At 38.7% G+C, this 25,000-nt stretch overlaps 1 protein-coding gene across 1 annotated transcript in view; it reads left to right on the top strand.

The window, feature by feature from the left end:
- The window catches only part of wwox (WW domain containing oxidoreductase), a 652,147-nt gene that overhangs the window by 72,694 nt on the left and 554,453 nt on the right, over positions 1 to 25,000 (top strand). Inside the window, exon 5 of the mRNA XM_061896222.1 lies at positions 5,423 to 5,529. Coding sequence (XP_061752206.1) covers positions 5,423 to 5,529 — 107 coding nt within the window. The remainder of the gene's footprint in view (positions 1 to 5,422; positions 5,530 to 25,000) is intronic.

Below are 25,000 nucleotides of genomic sequence, written 5' to 3'. Positions count from 1 at the left end.
TAGTAGATTGCACAGTACAGTACATATTCCGTACAATTGACCCCTAAATGGTAACACCCCAATAAGTTTTTCAACTTGTTTAAGTCGGGGTCCACGTTAATCAATTAATGGTACAGATATATACTATCAGCATAATACAGTCAATTGGATTGATTGATACTTTTATTAGTGGATTGCACAGTACAGTACATATTCCGTACAATTGACCACTAAATGGTAACACCCGAAAAAGTTTTTCAACTTGTTTAAGTCGGGGTCCATGTTAATCAATTAATGGTACAAATATATACTATCAGCATAATACAGTCAATTGGATTGATTGATTGATTGATTGATTGTTTGATTAAAACTTTTATTAGTAGATTGCACAGTTCAGTACATATTCCGTACAATTGACCACTAAATGGTAACACCCCAATAAGTTTTTCAACTTGTTTAAGTCGGGGTCCATGTAAATTAAATCATGGTACAAATATATACTATCAACATAATACAGTCAATTGGATTGATTGATTGATTGATTGATACTTTTATTAGTAGATTACACAGTACAGTACATATTCCGTACAATTGACCACTAAATGGTAACACCCGAAAAAGTTTTTCAACTTGTTTAAGTCGGGGTCCACGTTAATCAATTAATGGTACAAATATATACTATCAGCATAATACAGTCAATTGGATTGATTGATTGATTAAAACTTGTATTAGTAGATTACACAGTTCAGTACATATTCCGTACAATTGACCACTAAATGGTAACACCCGGAAAGATTTTTTCAACTTGTTTAAGTCGGGGTCCATGTAAATCAATTAATGGTACAAATATATACTATCAGCATAATACAGTCAATTGGATTGATTGATTGATTGATTAAAACTTTTATTATTAGATTGCACAGTACAGTACATATTCCGTACAATTGACCACTAAATGGTAACACCCGGATAAGTTTTTCAACTTGTTTAAGTCGGGGTCCACGTTAATCAATTCATGGTACAAATATATACTATCAGCATAATACAGTCAATTGGATTGATTGATTGAAACTTTTATTATTAGATTGCACAGTACAGTACATATTCCGTACAATTGACCACTAAATGGTAACACCCAAAAAAGTTTTTCAACTTGTTTAGGTCGGGGTCCACGTTAATCAATTCATGGTACAAATATATACTATCAGCATAATACAGTCATTGATTGATTGATTGATTGATACTTTTATTAGTAGATTGCACAGTACAGTACATATTCTGTACAATTGACCACTAAATGGTAACACCCCAATAGGTTTTTCAACTTGTTTAGGTCGGGGTCCACGTTAATCAATTCATGGTACAAATATATACTATCAGCATAATACAGTCATTGATTGATTGATTGATTGATACTTTTATTAGTAGATTGCACAGTACAGTACATATTCCGTACAATTGACCACTAAATGGTAACACCCCAATAAGTTTTTCATCTTGGTTAAGTTGGGGTCCACAATAATCAATAATGGTACAAATATATACTATCAACATAATACAGTCAATTGGATTGATTGATTGGTTAAAACTTTTATTAGTAGATTGCACAGTTCAGTACATATTCCCTACAATTGACCACTAAATGGTAACACTCGAAAAAGTTTTTCAACTTGTTTAAGTCGGGGTCCACGTTAATCAATTAATGGTACAAATATATACTATCAGCATAATACAGTCAATTGGATTGATTGATTGATTGATACTTTTATTAGTAGATTGCACAGTACAGTACATATTCCGTACAATTGACCACTAAATGGTAAGTTTTTCAACTTGTTTAAGTCGGGGTCCATGTAAATCAAATCATGGTACAAATATATACTATCAGCTAAGGGTGTAACGGTACACAAAAATGACCTCTGAACCGAGGTCACGGTTCGGTTCATTTTCAGTACAGTAAGAAAACAACAAAATATATTTTTTTCGTTAATTTATTTTAAAAATGTGCTAAATCTCCCACCAAAAATATTTTTCTTAGTGGAATATTTGATGTGAAGTAATCGGAAACTTGGATAAGTCAATAATTCATAATAACATTGATTTTGATTCAATATTATGTTTTGATCAATGACAGTTTGAAAGACAAAAAAAACCAGCTTTGTTTTATTAGTCAACGTTGCAACTTTTTCTAAATTACATTTCGCCTTTGAGCTTTTTTATTTCACTTTTGTTTATGTTTTTGTAGTATTTTTAGAATGTGCCGTGGCCTTTGAGGCATACTTTTGACACCCCTGCTATAGATAATAAAAAATAAAATCTGATAAATAAATGGATAAAAAGCAGGACCTGGCGACACATGCGCGTTTATCATAACTCTCTCGCTCTCTCCGTCACCACTCCTCCCTCACGAATGTTGCTGCGCGCACCATTTTTTGTTTTTGTTTTTAACCCCTTCTCAACCCTGAATGTACATTGAAAATACACGCAACCCTAACTTAAAATCAGAGGTGGGTAGAGTAGCCAGAAATTGTACTCAAGTAAGAGTACTGTTACTTTAGAGATTTATTACTCAAGTAAAAGCAAGGAGTAGTCACCCAAATATTTACTTGAGTAAAAGTAAAAAGTATGTCGTGAAAAAACTACTCAAGTACTGAGTAACTGATGAGTAACCTGTTTGTTTAATGATTACGGCAACAGATAATGCACAAAAACACTACTCCTCAGTTCCCAAACCTTTACTGAGTGTTGTTAAAAGGAAAGGCCATGTAACACACTGGTAAAAATGCCCCTGTGACAACTTTTTTGCTATGTGTTGCTGCCCTTTAAATTCGAAGTTCATGATTATTTGCAAAAAACTAGTGAGTTTTATAGTTTTTAAAATGCCTGAGCAAATTGTTTAAGAACAACGTTTCTCAACCAGCTATTGCAAGGAATTTAGTGATTTCACCATCTACGCCCCGTAATATCATCAAAAGGTTCAGACCATCTAGAAAACCAACATTGAATGCCAATGACCTAGGATCCCTCAGGCAGTACCGCATCAAAAAGCGACATCAGTCTGTAAAGGATATCACCACATGGGCTCAGGAACACTTCAGAAAACCACTGTCAGTATCTACAGTTGGTCGCTACATCTATAAGTGCAAGTTAAAACTCTACTATGCAAAGCCACAGCCATTTATCAACAACATCCAGAAACTCCTCAGTTCCCAAACCTTTACTGAGTGTTGTTAAAAGGAAAGGCCATGTAACACACTGGTAAAAATGCCCCTGTGACAACTTTTTTGCTATGTGTTGCTGCCCTTTAAATTCGAAGTTCATGATTATTTGCAAAAAACTAGTGAGTTTTATAGTTTTTAAAATGCCTGAGCAAATTGTTTAAGAACAACGTTTCTCAACCAGCTATTGCAAGGAATTTAGTGATTTCACCATCTACGCCCCGTAATATCATCAAAAGGTTCAGACCATCTAGAAAACCAACATTGAATGCCAATGACCTAGGATCCCTCAGGCAGTACCGCGTCAAAAAGCGACATCAGTCTGTAAAGGATATCACCACATGGGCTCAGGAACACTTCAGAAAACCACTGTCAGTATCTACAGTTGGTCGCTACATCTATAAGTGCAAGTTAAAACTCTACTATGCAAAGCCACAGCCATTTATCAACAACATCCAGAAACTCCTCAGTTCCCAAACCTTTACTGAGTGTTGTTAAAAGGAAAGGCCATGTAACACACTGGTAAAAATGCCCCTGTGACAACTTTTTTGCTATGTGTTGCTGCCATTAAATTCTAAGTTCATGATTATTTGCAAAAAACTAGTGAGTTTTATAGTTTTTAAAATGCCTGAGCAAATTGTTTAAGAACAACGTTTCTCAACCAGCTATTGCAAGGAATTTAGTGATTTCACCATCTACGCCCCGTAATATCATCAAAAGGTTCAGACCATCTAGAAAACCAACATTGAATGCCAATGACCTAGGATCCCTCAGGCAGTACCGCGTCAAAAAGCGACATCAGTGTGTAAAGGATATCACCACATGGGTTCAGGAACGCTTCAGAAAACCACTGTCAGTAACTACAGTTGGTCGCTACATATGTAAGTGCAAGTTAAAACTCTACTATGCAAAGCCACAGCCATTTATCAACAACATCCAGAAACTCCTCAGTTCCCAAACCTTTACTGAGTGTTGTTAAAAGGAAAGGCCATGTAACACACTGGTAAAAATGCCCCTGTGACAACTTTTTTGCTATGTGTTGCTGCCATTAAATTCTAAGTTCATGATTATTTGCAAAAAACTAGTGAGTTTTATAGTTTTTAAAATGCCTGAGCAAATTGTTTAAGAACAACGTTTCTCAACCAGCTATTGCAAGGAATTTAGTGATTTCACCATCTACGCCCCGTAATATCATCAAAAGGTTCAGACCATCTAGAAAACCAACATTGAATGCCAATGACCTAGGATCCCTCAGGCAGTACCGCGTCAAAAAGCGACATCAGTGTGTAAAGGATATCACCACATGGGTTCAGGAACGCTTCAGAAAACCACTGTCAGTAACTACAGTTGGTCGCTACATATGTAAGTGCAAGTTAAAACTCTACTATGCAAAGCCACAGCCATTTATCAACAACACCCAGAAACGCTTATGGGCTAAGATGGACCGATGCAAAGTGGAAAAGTGTTCTGTGGTCTGACGAGTCCACATTTCAAATAGTTTTTGGAGTCTGTGGACCAAAGAGGAAAAGAACCATCCGTACTGTTCTAGGTGCAAAGTGTAAAAGGCAGCATTTGTGATGGTATGGGGGTGGTACTGGTGGCCAAGGTTTTGGTGTTAAAGGTCTAAAATAATGATGCAGAATCTTAATGGGCCACATGTAATATGAAATGAATCCAACCAGGGGCGTGAACTGACCCATTTAGACGTGTAATTCAGAAAACTTCTCTCCCGTCTATCTTTGTTAGTTTTATCGCCAACCCCTGATTTGGGCCAGTCTCAGACTGATAAATCCAGTGCCTATCTGAAAGGACCCCGGAATTGTGTCCTTATCAGCGGCCCTTTGATGCTGCCTACTATCACACCGAGTTGTGCACTCTACTCCCTCCATTATTGGCCGTGTTTGTGTTAATTAGCGCCATCAGTGCGTCATTAACGACATCATTAACACCCCACCGCCCCTCCCCCGCCAGGATACCTTCCCCCAAAACGTCACGTCCTCAACTTTATCTCCTGGCGAGGAGAGGAAGTAGACGCAATAATTCAATCCGTGTCATCACTTCTGAAAAAAATGATTAGCGAGACCACTGCTGGCTCAATGACACAAATTATAAGAAGACTTGATAGCGCTTCTAACTCGCTAACCTCGATCAAAGTTATCTTCCCCTTTCAAGCGTCTCTTTGGACCGGCATTCATCTTTCCCTTGTCCTGGCTCTCGTCTTGCAGGCTTGGAAACGGCCAGGTCCTTCGCTCTTCACGGGGCCCACGTCATCCTGGCCTGCAGGAACCTGACCCGGGCCAACAAGGCTGTCCGAGGCATCCAGGAGGAGTGGGTGAGTGGCCGGGGAAACCTTTTTGCTGCATCTACAACAGGGGGGTGCCCATTACGTCGATCGCGAGCTACCAGTCGACCGCGGGGGGTGTGTCAGTCGATCTCCAGCCAGGCTTTTAAAAAAAAATAGACCTAAACATTAGTGATCATCAATCTTCACCAAGACGTCACTTAAATGACATTCACGGTACCGGAGGGTCTTGTGAGATGACGCTGGCTGCTGCAAGATCATTATTATGAAAATATGACCGAGAGGAAGGCGAGAAACACTTTTTATTTCAACAGACTCTCGCGCCGTACCTTCCGTCAAAACTCTAAAGGCCGACTGCACATTTCCTATCTTCACAATAAAAGCCCTGCTTCATGCTGCCTGCGCTAACTAAATACAGAGTCTGGGAAAACTGGCGTGCACAAGCGATCCCTCAGAAAAATGTCAGCTTTCCGAGACTCTTATTTTGTTAGCGCAGGCAGCATGAAGCAGGGCTTTTATTGTGAAGATAGGAAATGTGCAGTCGGCCTTTAGAGTTTTGATGGAAGGGACGGCGCGAAGGTCTGTTGAAATAAAAAGTGTTTCTCGCCTTCCTCTCTGTCATTTTTTCATAATAATGAACTGGCAGCAGCCAGCGTCATCTCACAAGACCCTCGGGTGCCGTGAATGTCAATCAAGCAAGCTACGGAATTTGCCGCCAATGTTTTTCTTGTAAAGTGTATGGAAGCTGGATGAATTAGATGCCAAAAACCAACCACTTTCATGTGGTATTGTACAGAAAGGACAACTTTTTTTTCTCCTCCATTTGAAAATGTGGGCGTTATCATCATTACTGTCTGATTCCAATCAATGCAAGTCATCAGAATCAGGTAATACACCAACTTATATTCTTGTCTTGGTGAAAGAAAGACATCTATATGTGTTACACATGCTTGTATTATCATTAAACACATTGAACTTGTTTACAAAAATGCCTCTATCATAAATAAATAAATATAAATGATATATATAAATGAGGTCGATCCCCTCGAGTTGGTCAATTGAAAAGTAGCTCGCCTGCAGAAAAAGTGTGGGCACCCCTGGTCTACAAGATGAAGATGAATGGTGAATAAAAAGAGAATACAATGATTTGCAAATCCTTTTCAACTTATGTTCAATTGAATAGACGGCAAATACGAGATATTTCATGTTCACACTGAGAAACGTTTATTTTTTGCAAATATTAGCTCAGTGGTTCTTAAAGGGGAACATTATCACAATTTCAAAAGGGTTAAAAAACAATAAAAATCAGTTCCCAGTGGCTTGTTGTATTTTTTGAATTTTTTTTCAAAATTTTACCGGTCTCTGAATATCCCTAAAAAAAGCTTTAAAGTGCTTGATTTTTGCTATTTGCGATGGCACTATCCATTTCCCTGTGACGTCACCAGCTCTATACTCTGGGCAGGGTTCTTGAGGGTGCATGGGAGTTTGCCCAACCAGTCTACATGTGCTTTGTGGATTTGGAGAAGGCATTGGACCGTGTCCCTCGGGAAGTCCTGTGGGGAGTGCTCAGAGAGTATGGGGTACCGGACTGTCTTATTATGGCAGTCCGCTCCCTGTATGATCAGTGCCAGACCTTGGTCCGCATTGCCGGCAGTAAGTCGGACACATTTCCAGTGAGGGTTGGACTCCGCCAAGGCTGTCCTTTGTCACCGATTCTGTTCATAACTTTTATGGACAGAATTTCTAGGCGCAGTCAAGGCGTTGAGGGGTTCCGGTTTGGTGGCCGCAGGATTAGGTCTCTGCTTTTTGCAGATGATGTGGTCTTGATGGCTTCATCTGGCCGGGATCTTCAGCTCTCACTGGATCGGTTCGCAGCCGAGTGTGAAGCGACCGGAATGAGAATCAGCACCTCCAAGTCCGAGTCCATGGTTCTCGCCCGGAAAAAGGTGGAGTGCCATCTCCGGGTTGGGGAGGAGACCCTGCCCCAAGTGGAGGAGTTCAAGTACCTAGGAGTCTTGTTCACGAGTGAGGGAAGAGTGGATCGTGAGATCGACAGGCGGATCGGTGCGGCGTCTTCAGTAATGCGGACGTTGTACCGTTCCGTTGTGGGGAAGAAGGAGCTGAGCCGGAAGGCAAAGCTCTCAATTTAGCTGTCGATCTATGTTCCCATCCTCTGGGTCATGACCGAAAGGATAAGATCACGGGTACAAGCGGCCGAAATGAGTTTCCTCCTCTCCCTTAGAGATAGGCTGAGAAGCTCTGTCATCCGGGAGGAACTCAAAGTAAAGCCGCTGCTCCTTCACATCGAGAGGAGCCAGATGAGGTGGTTCGGGCATCTGGTCAGGATGCCACCCGAACGCCTCCCTAGGGAGGTGTTTAGGGCACGTCCAACCGGTAGGAGGCCACGGGAAAGACCCAGGACACGTTGGGAAGACTATGTCTCCCGGCTGGCCTGGGAACGCCTCGGGATCCCCCGGGAAGAGCTAGACGAAGTGGCTGGGGAGAGGGAAGTCTGGGTTTCCCTGCTTAGGCTGCTGCCCCCGCGACCCGACCTCGGATAAGCGGAAGAAGATGGATGGATGAGATGGATGGAATTTGATGCCTGCAACATGTTTCAAAAAAGTGGCAAAAAAAGAGTGAGAAAGTTGAGGAATGCTCATCAAACACTTATTTGGAACATCCCACAGGTGTGCAGGCTAATTGGGAACAGGTGGGTGCCATGATTGGGTATAAAAGCACCTTTCGTGAAATGCTCGGTCGTTCCCAAGCAAGGACGGGGCCGAGGGTCGCCACTTTGTCAACAAATGCCTGAGCAAATTGTGAAGCGAATTATATTTATATAGCGCTTTTTCTCTAGTGACTCAAAGTGCTTTTTCATCGTGAAACCCAATATTTAAGTTACATTTAAACCAGTGTGGGTGTCACTGGGAGCAGGTGGGTAAAGTGCCTTGCCCAAGGACACAACGGCAGGGACTAGGATGGCCGAAGCGGGGATCGAACCTGCAACCCTCAAGTTGCTGGCACGGCAGTATAGCCCCGGTTGGTAGAGCGGCCGTGCCAGCAACTTGAGGGTTGCAGGTTCGATCCCCGCTTCCGCCATCCTAGTCCCTGCCGTTGTGTCCTTCAATCAATCAATGTTTATTTATATAGCCCCAAATCACAAATGTCTCAAAGGACTGCACAAATCATTACGACTACAACATCCTCGGAAGAACCCACAAAAGGGCAAGGAAAACTCACACCCAGTGGGCAGGGAGAATTCACATCCAGTGGGACGCCAGTGACAATGCTGACTATGAGAAACCTTGGAGAGGACCTCAGATGTGGGCAACCCCCTCCCTCTAGGGGACCGAAAGCAATGGATGTCGAGCGGGTCTAACATGATACTGTGAAAGTTCAATCCATAGTGGCTCCAAGACAGCAGTGAGAGTCCCGTCCACAGGAAACCATCTCAAGCGGATCAGCAGCGTAGAGATGTCCCCAACCGATACAGGCGAGCGGTCCATCCTGGGTCTCGACTCTGGACAGTCAGTACTTCATCCATGGTCATCGGACCGGACCCCCTCCACAAGGGAGGGGGGGACATAGGAGAAAGAAAAGAAGCGGCAGATCAACTGGTCTAAAAAGGAGGTCTATTTAAAGGCTAGAGTATACAGATGAGTTTTAAGATGAGACTTAAATGCTTTAAATTTAGAGTTATTTGGTTAGGGTTCGGGTTATAAAAAGCCTATGCCGACAAATAAGGCATTAATAAGTACTTAATAACGACTAGTTAAGAACCAATATGTTACTAATTTGCATGTTAAAAAGCAACTATCCATCCATCCATCCATCTTCTTCCGCTTATCCGGAAAAAGATGGGTCATGACCAAAAGGCTAAGATCACGGGTACAAGCGACCGAGCTCTACCAACCGGTATATGTACGGAATATGTACTGAACTGTGCAATCTACTAATAAAAGTATCAATCAATCAATAAAACTTATTTGCGTGTTACCATTTAGTGGTCAATTGTACAGAACTGTGCAATCTATTACTAAAAGTATCAATCAATCAATCAATCAAGGACCTTTTGAAAAGTGTCGGACAACCAACAAGTAGAACGCCCACCAGAAAAAAAAAACAATTATAGATTTTATTTGCACCGCATTTGTCATTTAAATAAATCTTAAATGTGCAATATTTATAACGTTAAAAGTTTACTCACTAAAACAGATGAAATACTAAGACGAAAACACTATCAGTAAAGAATAACAAACACAAAACATGCAAAATAGTTCTAAAAGTGTGTATTTATTTTAGGTATTTAAAAAAAATATAAGAATTTCAGTGCATGTGTAAGTACAAGGCTCGGTTGGTAGAGTGGCCGTGCCAGCAACTTGAGGGTTGCGGGTTCGATCCCTGCTTCCGCCACCCTAGTCCCTGTCGTTGTGTCCTTGGGCAAGGCACTTTACCCACCTGCTCCCAGTGTCCACCCACACTGGTTTAAATGTAAAAATTAGATATCGGGTTTCAGTATGTAAAGCGCTTTGAGTCACTAGAGAAAAAGCGCTATATAAATATAATTCACTTCACTGCCGCCCCGCCAAATTGTTTAATTGGGGCGGTTTAGCTCGGTTGGTAGAGCGGCCGTGCCAGCAACTTGAGGGTTGCAGGTTCGATTCCCGCTTCTGCCATCCTAGTCACTGCCGTTGTGTCCTTGGGCAAGACACTTTACCCACCTGCTCCCAGTGCCACCCACACTGGTTTGAATGTAACTTAGATATTGGGTTTCACTATGTAAAGCGCTTTGAGTCACTAGAGAAAAAGCGCTATATAAATATAATTCACTTCACTGCCGCCCCGCCAAATTGTTTAATTGGGGCGGTTTAGCTCGGTTGGTAGAGCGGCCGTGCCAGCAACTTGAGGGTTGCAGGTTCGATTCCCGCTTCCGCCATCCTAGTCACTGCCGTTGTGTCCTTGGGCAAGACACTTTACCCACCTGCTCCCAGTGTCCACCCACACTGGTTTAAATGTAAAAATTAGATATTGGGTTTCAGTATGTAAAGCGCTTTGAGTCACTAGAGAAAAAGCGCTATATAAATATAATTCACTTCACTGCCGCCCCGCCAAATTGTTTAATTGGGGCGGTTTAGCTCGGTTGGTAGAGCGGCCGTGCCAGCAACTTGAGGGTTGCAGGTTCGATTCCCGCTTCCGCCATCCTAGTCACTGCCGTTGTGTCCTTGGGCAAGACACTTTACCCACCTGCTCCCAGTGTCCACCCACACTGGTTTAAATGTAAAAATTAGATATTGGGTTTCAGTATGTAAAGCGCTTTGAGTCACTAGAGAAAAAGCGCTATATAAATATAATTCACTTCACGGCCGCTCTACCAAATTGTTTAAGAGCGACATTTCTCAAATCCCAAATGAGCTAATATTTGCAAGAAATAACCAAGTTAAATATCTCGTCTTTGAAGTCTATTCAATTGAACATAAGTTGTATTCTCTTTCTATTTACCATTTAAACAAGGTGACAACTTCACTGCTTTCGGTTGCCGTGCAGTTTTTGTGGATCTCATCACCATTTCGGCTGCAGCCGGCAAGTCTCCTCCAGTTTTTAGCCCAGCTCCAACTTCTACGACCTCAGGGTCATTCAATTTTGCAGGTTGGACTCTTTACACTCTTTAGCCGGACGATTATCGCCCCCCCGGCAGTATTTCCTTCCCGGGCTAATGAATAAAAGTCACAATATCAGAAGACATCTCTGCTGACATTATTAATAGATTCCGGAGAAGAATAGAGAGGAGGATTAATCTTTAAGATGATGGATGGACTTCCCCCATGCTGGCACGCTAAGGTCATTTTGATAAGAGGGTATATATTTTGGGGTGCGCCGTACAAAAGGTCATCATATCTACTTCCAGGTGCCTCTCGCAGTTCCGCTCCGACTGCCAGGGGGTGGAAGTGCTGTCCCGATTGCACGGTGACCTCTGACCTAACGACCTGCTTAAACCATCACTCCGAGCTCCCTCTTCGCCTCCCGACGGCGTGGGGCCGCGATAATGCCGCCGTCGAGCGCCGAGAGTGATGGCTGGTGCGGCGAGCAGGGCGCCGCGGTTCAGTACGGACAGTGGGAATAATGGAGGGGGTCACGGCGGCATAATGGGCAGGTCAGAACAGCCAGTGGCTGCTGGGGAGAGCATTGGGCTGAACACTTCTCTTTAGACCGTAGACCACTTCTCCTTAGACCTTAGAACACTTCTCCTTAGACCTTAGAACACTTCTCCTTAGACCTTAGACCACTTCTCCTTAGACCTTAGACCACTTCTCCTTAGACCTTAGACCACTTCTTCTTCCCAGGCAGAAACACACACACAGACTAGGTGAGGTCATTCTTGAAGGAATTGCGTGTAAATGCTCCAATGCTGAAGTTGGTCTGAAATCCCGGAATTTATTTTTAGAATTGTTGAAGTAGAGCACACAATTTCCGATACAGGCTGAATATTTTGAAGTTGGAACAGTTTGAATCCGATGAAAAATGTGGGAGTTGTGGAACTTTGAAAAATGTCAATGGGAATTTCCCCCAAATTTGTGAATTTCGCGCAAAGGAGGACTTTTTTGGGGGAAAATCGTTAAAAACTTGAATGGTCTGAATGAGTCTGAGTTGGAATTTTTAAAATCGGACAAAAAATGTTGACGTAGTAACATGTTGAATTGAGAAATTAAATTTTTTTTTTTTTTGAATTGTTGAAGTCGAACACACTATCGAATAGGCTGAATATTTTGAAGTTGGAACAGTTTGAATCCGATGAAAAATGTGGCAGTTGTGGAACTTTGAAAAATGTCCCATTCATTTCAATGGGAATTTCCCCCAAATTTGTGAATTTCGCGCAAAGGAGGAATTTTTGTTGAAAATGGGAAAAATCTTGAATGGTCGCAGTTGGAATTTTTCAAATCGGTCAAAAAATGTTGAGGTAGTAACATGTTGAATTGAGAAATTATGTTTTTTTTTTAGAGTTGTTGAAGTAGAGCACATAATTACCGAAACAGGCTGAATATTTTGAAGTTGGAACAGTTTGAATCCAATGAAAAATGTAGGAGTTGTGGAACTTTGAAAAATGTCCCATTCATTTCAATGGGAATTTCCCCCAAATTTGTGAATTTCGCGCAAAGGAGGAATTTTTGTTGAAAATGGGAAAAATCTTGAATGGTCGCAGTTGGAATTTTTCGAATCGGTCAAAAAATGTTGAGGTAGGAACATGTTGAATTGAGAAATGACATTTTTTTTTAGAGTTGTTGAAGTAGAGCTCACAATTATCGATACAGGCTGAATATTTTGAAGTTGGAACAGTTTGAATCCGATGAAAAATGTGGGAGTTGTGGAACTTTGAAAAATGTCAATGGGAATTTCCCCCAAATTTGTGAATTTCGCGCAAAGGAGGACTTTTTTTTTTAAATATGGTAAAAATCCTAAATGGTCGCAGTTGGAATTTTTCAAATAGGTCAAAATATTTTGAAGCAGTAACATGTTGAATTGACAAATGGCATTTTTTTTTTTTTTTAGAACTGTTGAAATATCAATCACTAAATCAAATGTGGCAGTTGTGGGACTTTGAAAAATGTCCCATTTGAATTTCCCCAAAACTTTCGGAATTTCGCCCAAAGCAGGAATTTTTTTTGAAAACCGTAAAAAAAAAACCTGAATGATCTGAATGAGTTCAAATGGTCGGTGTTGCAATTTTTCAAATCGGTCAAAAAATGTTGACGTAGTAATTGAGAAATGGCGATTTTTTTTTTAGAAATGTTTTAGAGCACACAATTCCTGAACAGGCTGAATATTTTGAAGTTGGAACAGTTTGAATCCGATAAAAATGTGGCAGTTTGAAGAATGTCCCATTCAATTCAATGGGAATGTCCCCAAAAATTTCTGAATTTCGCCCAAAGCAGGAATTTTTTTTGAAAATGGTAAAAAAAAACTTGAATGGTCTAAATGAGTTCAAAAGACTTGGAATTTTTCAAATTGGTCAAAAAATGTTGATGTGCTAACATGTTGAATTGAGAAATGCAATTTTTTAAATAATTGTTAAAGTAGAGCACTGAATATTTTGAAGTTGGAACGGTTTTGAATCTGATGAAAAATGTGGGAGTTGTGGAACTTTGAAAAATGTCCCATTCATTTCAATAGGATTTTCCCCCAAAATTTGGGAATTTCGCGCAAAACAGGATTTTTTTGGGGGGAAATGGTAAAAAAACTTGAATGGTCTGAATGAGTTCAAATGGTCGGTGTTTGAATTTTTCAAATCGGTCCAAAAATGTTGAAGTAGTAATTGAGAAATGGCAATTTTTATTTTTTCAGAATTGTTGAAGTAGAGCACACAATTATCGATACAGGCTGAATATTTTGAAGTTGGAACAGTTTGAATCAGATGAAAAATGTGGGAGTTGTGGAACTTTGAAAAATGTCCCATTCATTTCAATGGGAATTTCTCCAAAATTTGTGAATTTCGCGCAAAGGAGGAATTTTTTTTGAAAATGGGTAAAATCTTGAATGGTCGCAGTTGGAATTTTTCGAATCGGTCAAAAAATGTTGAGGTAGGAACATGTTGAATTGAGAAATGCCATTTTTTTTTTTTTTTTAGAATTGTTGAAATAGAGCACAACATTCCTAAACAAGCTGAATATTTTGAAGTTAGAAGGGTTTGAATCCGATGAAAAATGTGGGAGTTGTGGAACTTTGAAAAATGTCCCATTCATTTCAATGGGAATTTCCCCCAAATTTGTGAATTTCGCGCAAAGGAGGAATTTTTTTTGAAAATGGGGAAAATCTTCAATGGTCGCAGTTGGAATTTTTCGAATCGGTCAAAAAATGTTGACGTAGTAACATGTTGAATTGAGAAATGCCATTTTTTTTTTTTTTTTTTTTTAGAATTGTTGAAATAGAGCACAACATTCATAAACAAGCTGAGTATTTTGAAGTTAGAAGGGTTTGAATCCGATGAAAAATGTGGGAGTTGTGGGACTTTGAAAAATGTCCCATTCGTATCAATGGGAATTTCCCCCAAAATTTCGGAATTTCGCCCAAAGCAGGAATTTTTGGGGAAAATTATGAAAAAAACTTGAATAGTCTGAATGAGTTCAAATGGTCTGAGTTGGAATTTTTAAAATCGGTCAAACAAGGTTGACTTAGTAACATGTTGAATTTAGAAAATACATTTTTTTTTTTTTTTTAAGACTTGTAGAGCACACAATTCCTGAACAGGCTGAATATTTTGAAGTTGGAACAGTTTGAATCCGATGAAAAATGTGGCAGTTGTGGAACTTTGAAAAATGTCCCATTCATTTCAATTGGAATTTCCCCCAAAATTGGGAATTTCGTGCAAAGCAGGAATTCTTTTTGAAAATGGTAAAAAAAACTTGAATGGTCTGAATGAGTTCAAATGTTGGAATTTTTCAAATCGGTCAAAAAATGTTGTATTAACATGTTGAATTGACAAATGCCATTTTTTTTTTTTAGAATTGTTGAAATAGAGCACAAAATTCCTAAACAGGCTGAATATTTTGAAGTTGGAACGGTTTGAATCCGATGAAAAATGTGAAAATTGGGGAACTTTGAAAAATGTCCTATTCATTTCAATCGAAATTTCCCCCAAAACTTGGGAATTTCGCGCAAAGCAAGAATTATTTTTGAAAATGGTAAAAAAAAACTTGAATGGTCTGAATGAGTTCAAATGGTTGGTGTTGGAATTTTTCAAATCGGTCAAAATATGTTGAAGCAGTAACATGTTGAATTGACAAATGGCATTTTTTTTTTTTTAGAACTGTTGAAATAGGGCACAAAATTCCTAAAAAAGCTGAATATTTTGAAGTTAGAAGGGTTTGAATCCGATGAAAAATGTGGGAGTTGTGGGACTTTGAAAAATGTCCCATTCATTTCAATGGGAATTTCCCCAAAATTTCAGAATCTCGCCCAAAACTGGAATTTTTGGGGAAAATTATAAAAAACTTGAATGGTCGGAATGAATTCAAATGGTCGGAGTTGGAATTTTTCAAATCGGTGAAACAATGTTGACTTTGTAACATGTTGAATTTAGAAATTACAATTAAAAAATTTTTTTTTTTAGAGTTGTTGAAGTAGAGCACACAATTACCGAACAGGCTGAATATTTTGAAGTTGGAACAGTTTGAATCCGATGAAAAATGTGGGAGTTGTGGAACTTTGAAAAATGTCCCATTCATTTCAATGGGAATTTCCCCCAAATTTGTGAATTTCGCGCAAAGGAGGAATTTTTTTTGAAAATGGGGAAAATCTTGAATGGTCGCAGTTGGAATTTTTCGAATCGGTCAAAAAATGTTGAGGTAGGAACATGTTGAATTGAGAAATTACATTTTTTTTTAGAATTGTTGAAGTAGAGCACAAAATTACCGAACAGGTTGAATATTTTGAAGTTGGAACAGTTTGAATCCGATGAAAAATGTGGGAGTTGTGGGACTTTGAAAAATGTCCCATTCATTTCAATGGGAATTTCCCCAAAATTTCAGAATCTCGCCCAAAACAGGAATTTTTGGGGAAAATGATAAAAAACTTGAATGGTCGGAATGAATTCAAATGGTCGGAGTTGGAATTTTTCAAATCGGTGAAACAATGTTGACTTTGTAACATGTTGAATTTAGAAATTACAATTAAAAATTTTTTTTTTTTAGAGTTGTTGAAGTAGAGCACACAATTACCGAACAGGCTGAATATTTTGAAGTTGGAACAGTTTGAATCCGATGAAAAATGTGGGAGTTGTGGAACTTTGAAAAATGTCCCATTCATTTCAATGGGAATTTACCAAAAATGTTGTGAATTTCGCGCAAAGGAGGCATTTTTTTTGAAAATGGGAAAAATCTTGAATGGTCGCAGTTGGAATTTTTCAAATCAGTCAAAAAATGTTGAGGTAGGAACATGTTGAATTGAGAAATTACATTTTTTTTTTAGAATTGTTGAAGTAGAGCACAAAATTCCTAAACAACCTGAATATTTTGAAGTTGGAACAGTTTGAATCCGATGAAAAATGTGGGAGTTGTGGAACTTTGAAAAATGTCCCATTCATTTCAATGGGAATTTACCAAAAATGTTGTGAATTTCGCGCAAAGGAGGCATTTTTTTTGAAAATGGGAAAAATCTTGAATGGTCGCAGTTGGAATTTTTCAAATCAGTCAAAAAATGTTGAGGTAGGAACATGTTGAATTGAGAAATTACATTTTTTTTTTAGAATTGTTGAAGTAGAGCACAAAATTCCTAAACAACCTGAATATTTTGAAGTTGGAACAGTTTGAATCCGATGAAAAATGTGGGAGTTGTGGAACTTTGAAAAATGTCCCATTCATTTCAATGGGAATTTCCCAAAACATTTCGGAATTTCGCCCAAAGCAGGAATTTTTGGGGAAAATTATGAAAAAAAACTTGAATGGTCTGAATGAGTTCAAATGGTCGGAGTTGGAATTTTTAAAATCGGTCAAACAAGGTTGACTTAGTAACATGTTGAATTTAGAAAATACATTTTTTTTTTTTTTTTTTAAGACTTGTAGAGCACACACTTCCTGAACAGGCTGAATATTTTGAAGTTGGAACAGTTTGAATCCGATGAAAAATTTGGCAGTTGTGGAACTTTGAAAAATGTCCCATTCATTTCAATTGGAATTTTCCACAAAAATTGGGAATTTCGTGCAAAGCAGGAATTATTTTTGAAAATGGTAAAAAAAACTTGAATGGTCTGAATGAGTTCAAATGTTGGAATTTTTCAAATCGGTCAAAAAATGTTGTATTAACATGTTGAATTGACAAATGCCATTTTTTTTTCTTATAATTGTTGAAATAGAGCACAAAATTCCGAAACAGGCTGAATATTTTGAAGTTGGAACGGTTTGAATCCGATGAAAAATGTGAGAATTGTGGAACTTTGAAAAATGTCCTATTCATTTCAATCGAAATTTCCCCAAAAACTTGGGAATTTCGCGCAAAGCAGGAATTATTTTTGAAAATGGTAAAAAAAACTTGAATGGTCTGAATGAGTTCAAATGTTGGAATTTTTCAAATCGGTCAAAAAATGTTGTATTAACATGTTGAATTGACAAATGCCATTTTTTTTTCTTATAATTGTTGAAATAGAGCACAAAATTCCTAAACAGGCTGAATATTTTGAAGTTGGAACGGTTTGAATCCGATGAAAAATGTGAGAATTGTGGAACTTTGAAAAATGTCCTATTCATTTCAATCGAAATTTCCCCCAAAACTTGGGAATTTCGCGCACAGCAAGAATTATTTTTGAAAATGGTAAAAAACAACTTGAATGATCTGAATGAGTTCAAATGGTCCGTGTTGGAATTTTTCAAATCGGTCAAAAAATGTTGTAGTAACATGTTGAATTGACAAATGCCATTTTTTTTAATAGAATTGTTGGAGTAGAGCACAAAATTCCTAAACAAGCTGAATATTTTGAAGTTGGAACAGTTTGAATCCGATGAAAAATGTGGGAGTTGTGGGACTTTGAAAAATGTCTTATTCATTTCAATGGGAATTTCCCCCAAAACTTGGGAATTTCGCGCAAAGCAAGAATTATTTTTGAAAATGGTAAAAAAAAAACTTGAATGGTCTGAATGAGTTCAAATGGTTGGTGTTTGAATTTTTCAAATCGGTCCAAAAATGTTGAATTAGTAATTGAGAAATGGCAATTATTTTTTTTAGAGTTGTTGAAGTAGAGCACACAATTACCGAACAGGCTGAATATTTTGAAGTTGGAACAGTTTGAATCCAATGAAAAATGTGGGAGTTGTGGAACTTTGAAAAATGTCCCATTCATTTCAATGGGAATTTCCCCAAAATTTGTGAATTTCGCGCAAAGGAGGAATTTTTGTTGAAAATGGGAAAAATCTTGATTGGTCGCAGTTGGAATTTTTCAAATCGGTCCAAAAATGTTGCCATAGTAACATGTTGAATTTTTTTTTTTTTTTTTTTAGAATTGTTGAAGTACAACACACAATTCCCAAACAAGCTGAATATTTTGAAGTTGGAAAAGTTTGAATCAGATGAAAAATGTGGGAGTTGTGGAACTTTGAAAAATGTCCCATTCATTTCAATTGAAGTTTCCCCCCAAAATTTCAGAATTTCGCCCAAAGCAGGAATTTTTTGGGAAAATGATAAAAAGCTTGGATGTTCTGAATGAGTTCAAATGGTCGGAGTTGGAATTTTTAAAATCAGTCAAACAATGTTGACTTTGTAACATGTTGAATTTAGAAATTACATTTTTTTTAAATTTTTTTTAGAGTTGTTGAAGTAGAGCACACAATTACCGAAACAGGCTGAATATTTTGAAGTTGGAACAGTTTGAATCCGATGAAAAATGTAGGAGTTGTGGAACTTTGAAAAATGTCCCATTCATTTCAATGGGAATTTCCTCCAAATTTGTGAATTTTGCGCAAAGGAGGAATTTTTGTTGAAAATGGGAAAAATCTTGAATGGTCGCAGTTGGAATTTTTCAAATTGGTCAAAAAATGTTGACGTAGTAACATGTTATATTGAGTAATTACATTTTTTTTTTTAGAGTTGTTGAAGTAGAGCACACAATTACCGAACAGGCTGAATATTTTGAAGTTGGAACAGTTTGAATCCGATGAAAAATGTGGAAGTTGTGGAACTTTGAAAAATGTCCCATTCATTTCAATGGGAATTTCCCCCAAATTTGTGAATTTCGCGCAAAGGAGGAATTTTTTTTGAAAATTGGTAAAATCTTGAATGGTCGCAGTTGGAATTTTTCGAATCGGTCAAAAAATGTTGAGGTAGGAACATGTTGAATTGAGAAATGCCATTTTTTTTTATTTTTTAGAATTGTTGAAATAGAGCACAAAATTCCTAAACAAGCTGAATATTTTGAAGTTAGAAGGGTTTGAATCCGATGAAAAATGTGGGAGTTGTGGGACTTTGAAAAATGTCCCATTCATTTCAATGGGAATTTCCCCCAAATTTGTGAATTTCGCGCAAGGGAGGAATTTTTTTTGAAAATGGGAAAAATCTTGAATGGTCGCAGTTGGAATTTTTAACATGTTGAATTTAGAAAATAATTTTTTTTTTTTTTTTTAAGACTTGTAGAGCACACAATTCCTGAACCAGCTGAATATTTTGAAGTTGGAACAGTTTGAATCCGATGAAAAATGTGGGAGTTGTGGGACTTTGAAAAATGTCCCATTCATTTCAATGGGAATTTCCCCAAAAATTTCGGAATTTCGCCCAAAGCCGGAATTTTTTGGGAAAATGATAAAAAACTTGGATGTTCTGAATGAGTTCAAATGGTCGGAATTGGAATTTTTAAAATCAGTCAAACAATGTTGACTTTGTAACATGTTGAATTTAGAAATTACATTTTTAAATTTTTTTTATTAGAGTTGTTGAAGTAGAGCACATAATTACCGAACAGGCTGAATATTTTGAAGTTGGAACAGTTTGAATCCGATGAAAAATGTGGGAGTTGTGGAACTTTGAAAAATGTCCCATTCATTTCAATGGGAATTTCCCCCAAATTTGTGAATTTCGCGGAAAGGAGGAATTTTTGTTGAAAATGGGAAAAATCTTGAATGGTCGCAGTTGGAATTTTTCAAATCGGTCAAAAAATGTTGCCATAGAAACATGTTGAATTGAGGAATTACATTTTTTTTTAGAATTGTTGAAGTAGAGCACACAATTATTGATACAGGCTGAATATTTTGAAGTTGGAACGGTTTTGAATCAGATGAAAAATGTGGGAGTTGTGGAACTTTGAAAAATGTCCCTTTCATTTCAATGGGAATTTACCAAAAATGTTGTGAATTTTGCGCAAAGAAGGAATTATTTTTGAAATATGGTAAAAAAAAAACTTGAATGGTCTGAATGAGTTCAAATGGTCGCTGTTGGAATTTTTCAAATCGGTCAAAAAATGTTGACGTAGTAATATGTTGAATTGAGAAATTAGATTATTATTATAATTTTTTTTGAATTGTTGGAGTAGAGCACACAATTCCCAAACAAGCTGAATATTTTGAAGTTGGAAAAGTTTGAATCAGATGAAAAATGTGGGAGTTGTGGAACTTTGAAAAATGTCCCATTCATTTAAATTGAAATTTCCCCCAAAATTTGTGAATTTCGTGCAAAGCAAGATTTTTTTTCTTTGAAAATCGTTAAAAACTTGAATGGTCTGAATGGGTCTGAGTTGGAATTTTTCAAATTGGTCAAAAAATGTTGACGTAGTAACATGTTATATTGAGTAATTACATTTTTTTTTTTTAGAGTTGTTGAAGTAGAGCACACAATTACCGAACAGGCTGAATATTTTGAAGTTGGAACAGTTTGAATCCGATGAAAAATGTGGGAGTTGTGGAACTTTGAAAAATGTCCCATTCATTTCAATGGGAATTTCCCCCAAATTTGTGAATTTCGCGCAAAGGAGGAATTTATTTTTGAAAATGGGAAAAATCTTTAATGGTCGCAATTGGAATTTTTCAAATCGGTCAAAAAATGTTGAAGGAGTAACATGTTGAATTGACAAATGCCATTTTTTTTTTTTTCGAATTGTTGAAATAGAGCACAAAATTCCTAAACAAGCTGAATATTTTGAAGTTAGAAGGGTTTGAATCCGATGAAAAATGTGGAAGTTGTGGAACATTGAAAAATGTCCCATTCATTTCAATGGGAATTTCCCCCAAAATTTTGGAATTGCGCCCAAAGCAGGAATTTTTTGGGAAAATGATAAAAAACTTGAATGGTCTGAATGAGTTCAAATGGTCGGAGTTGGAATTTTTAAAATCGGTCAAACAATGTTGACTTTGTATCATGTTGAATTTCCCCCAAATTTGTGAATTTCGCGCAAAGGAGGAATTTTTTTTGAAAATGGGAAAAATCTCATCTAATGAGTTACTATAGTAATGTAAGTCACAGCAGCTCAGACGAGGTACCAAGCAGTGTGGGTGGGGAGCGTTTCCACAGAGTGTTTCCAGAGCCTGACATGTGGGTGTCAGGGAAAGACGTGGACGGAGATTTTTCCAACAAAGTTTTAAAACCTAGTGACATATCACATATCACATATATCAGATTGTATTTGGGTTTTATTTTACCCTTCACGTTCATATGTTGTCAGTATTCAGTGTTTTATCCTTCATAGTTAAAATTGTAACATTCTTTTTTTTCATGTACATATTAGCCCAGCACCACTTACGGCTAAAAGTCGTCTCTTTTCATCGCATAATTACACAGTATTTTGGACATCTGTGTTGCTGAATCTTTTGCAATTTGTTCAATTAATAATGGAGACGTCAAAGAAGAATGCTGTTGGTGGAAAGTGGTGGATTGCAGCTGCCTTTAGCAACCGAAACACAGCCGGTGTTTCTTTGTTTGTTGTGAAGCTTTAGCGAACGTGTTTCTCTAGCACATGTCAACCAGCAAGTTTTTGGATGAGAAAATTGTGATATTAAGTCGGCTCTTACCGGAGACTTGAGCGAAGTTAGAGTCCTCCTGCAGCAGCTGTCAAAAAGGCAGCTGTGATCTTGGGTCCTCTATTGGCTTCTCTCAGAGACACTGGCGGTCCCCGCAGCCCTCCGACTTTCAGGTATGACTTTAGAATCTCACTAAAACACTAGTAGAAGAAGAGAAGAGGACTGTTGACAAACTAGTGAGCATCCTGGATGATGCCAGTCACCCTCTGCATAGCGGTATCAGTAGCCAGAGGAGCCTGTTCAGTTCTAGACTGCTTCATCCCAAGTGCAGGACTAATAGACTCAAAAACTCCTTTGTCCCACACGCCATTAGACTGTACAACTCCTCTCTGGGACGGGGGGGCGGGGTGTACTAGGATGACAGGGGATGCAAAACAATAACAGTACAATACATTTTCATAACATGGTCACTACTGCCTACTTTGTCTTGTTATATTCTTATTTTACTGTTATATTTTTATTCCCATTGTTGCTTTTTATTTTTTATTCGTATTGTAATATTTCTCTATTTTGTTTCCATTTAAAACCCCCATTATTTACTTTTTACTTTTATTGAAATTGATCTGAACTCTGTGCACTGCTGCTGGAATTTCAATTGTCCTGAATGAATCAATACAAAACTATCTATCTATCCAGTAACACAATAAGCAGATAAGGGATTTTCCAGAATTATCCTAGTAAATGTGTCTAATAACATCTGAATCGCTCCCACTGCACTCGCCTTTTTTTTTTCTCTAGTGCTTCACTCTAACTTTCCTCATCCACGAATCTTTCATTCTCGCTCAAATTAATGGGGAAATCGTCGCGTTCTCGGTCCGAATCGCCCTCGCTGCTGGTGGCCATGATTATAAACGATGTGAGGATGTGAGGAGCTCCACAACCCGTGACGTCACGCGCACATTGTCTGCTACTTCCGGCACAGGCAAGGCTTTTTTATTAGCGACCAAAAGTGGCGAACTTTGTCCAAAACGCACCTAGCAAAGTCCCACGGGAAGTAGGCGGGAAAAATTAGAAAAGTCGGCAAAAGTCCCCCCAAATTTTCTAAATACCTACCCAGGTTCGAGTCCCAACCGGGTTCGAGTGTGCACTCTTTTGAACATTTCCCCGACTTTTCTCATTTTTCTCCCCACCTTCCCGTGGGACTTTGCTGGGCGCGTTTTGGACAACTTGGGCATCCCGGCCGGCGGCGGAACTTGTGGGACTCGAACCTGTGTCGGTATTTTGAACATTTTTGTGACTTTTGCTGACTTTTCCAAATTTCATCCCCTCTCCCCATGGGACTCGGCTGGGTGTGTTATGAACATGTAGGGCATCCCGGGACTTGCGCGGCCATACATAAGATTTTATGTTAGAGTGTTTTACTTGTTTTAAGCGTTTAGGTCCTAAATGATCTCAGTAAGATACTACAGCTTGTTTCCGACATTTTATGACCTATTTTGAGTAAAATAAGCTTGAAACTATTTTTGTCCCAAGTGTCCAAAACACACCCAGCAATGGTGCACAGGAAGGCGGGGAAGAAGAGGGGGAAAAGGTGGCCAAAATGTTCAAAAGTCCCAATTGTGTCCAAAATACCTCCCAGTCCCACGAGTCCCGCCGCTGGGATACAAAAAATGTCCAAAACGCACCCAGCAAAGTCCCACAGGAAGTAGGGGGGAAAAATGAGAAAAGTCGGCAAAAGTCCCCCAAAATTTTCTAAATACCTACCAAAGTTCGAGTCCCAACCGGGTTCGAGTGTGCACTCTTTTGAACATTTCCCCGACTTTTCTCACTTTTCTCCCCACTTTTCCGTACTTTTTAGTACTTTTTAAAGCAAGAATTTCTTATTTCAAGAATGCAAAACAAAATCATGACTTAGACACAATTGTTTCTCATATTAAAACAGATAGAAATAGACTTTGCCGTTTTTTTTTTCAATGAAACAATAGAAAATACGTACTCCTATACTGTAGTACTACAGTTGTTATTAGTGAGAATATACTTATTTTGAGGTATTTTTGGGTTCATTGAAGTTAGCTAATTTTACTTGTTTTGGAAAGTCTTGACAAGCCAAATTTTCTTGTTCTATTGGCAGATAATTTTGCTTAGTTCAAGTAAAATACCCCTCATTTTTGTATTTTTTTTTTCTTGTTTTTGAAAACCGACTTTTTGCAGCGGGGGTGTGCAATAACGACACCGGCAGGTAGCAGTGGTCCTTTGCACCTTGAACACCTGCTCCTCAGCCATCGCATGTTGTCTTTAGTGTCAAGATGCTCTTTTCCTGATTGCCTCTCAAATTCTGCTGATCTTTGACTCTGGTCTCCCTGAGAGACCTGATAGACTCCCTGGGGTGCATGCAAGGCCCTCTGCCCCCTCAGTTGCATGCCAAACACACACTTATTTGGCCCTTTGGTATGCATTCCAAAATGCTTAGCCCCCCCCCCCACACACACACTCTTCTACAACACATGCTAATGAGCTGCTTTGTAACAGCCTTAATTAGGAAGTCAGCCACTGATTGCTAGGCTTGTTTGTGTGTGTGTGTAAATGTGTGTGTGTGTGTGTGTGTGTGTGTGTGTGTGTGTGTGTGTGTGATGGCGTATTAATACGGCCGTGGCCAGTCTGCTCTGGAACCAATTAGGCCGAAGCCGGGGCGTCCACCGAGGCTGTTGGGAAGAAGGTCTGGTGCTGGCAATGTCAAGCAGCAACATTTACACAGCAGCATGACACGCGCTTTAAAAGGCAGTGGACGCCATTTATTATTATTATTATTTTTTGTGTGTGTGTGTGCGTGCGTGTGCGTGTGCGTGTGCGTGTGTGTGTGTGTGTGTGTGTGTGTGTTCTGGCAAAGCATTTTTAATGGGGACATCGCTCTGTTTATTCTTAGTCACCTTTAGGGGCCTTTTCAAGATTCAAGATTCTGACGTTATGGGGACCAAAAAACAGGTCCCCTAAAGGGAAACCTTTTTAAATGATAGTCAGATCCATTCTAAATATGCCTAAGTGATTTTTAAGCATTGGCCCATAAAACATGTTTACTGAAA

The sequence above is a fragment of the Nerophis ophidion genome, linkage group LG03 (assembly GCF_033978795.1).
Source record: "Nerophis ophidion isolate RoL-2023_Sa linkage group LG03, RoL_Noph_v1.0, whole genome shotgun sequence".
Classification (NCBI taxonomy): Eukaryota; Metazoa; Chordata; class Actinopteri; order Syngnathiformes; family Syngnathidae; genus Nerophis; species Nerophis ophidion.
Note: the sequence above shows the minus strand (reverse complement) of the source record. Positions and strands in the feature narration are given on the sequence as shown.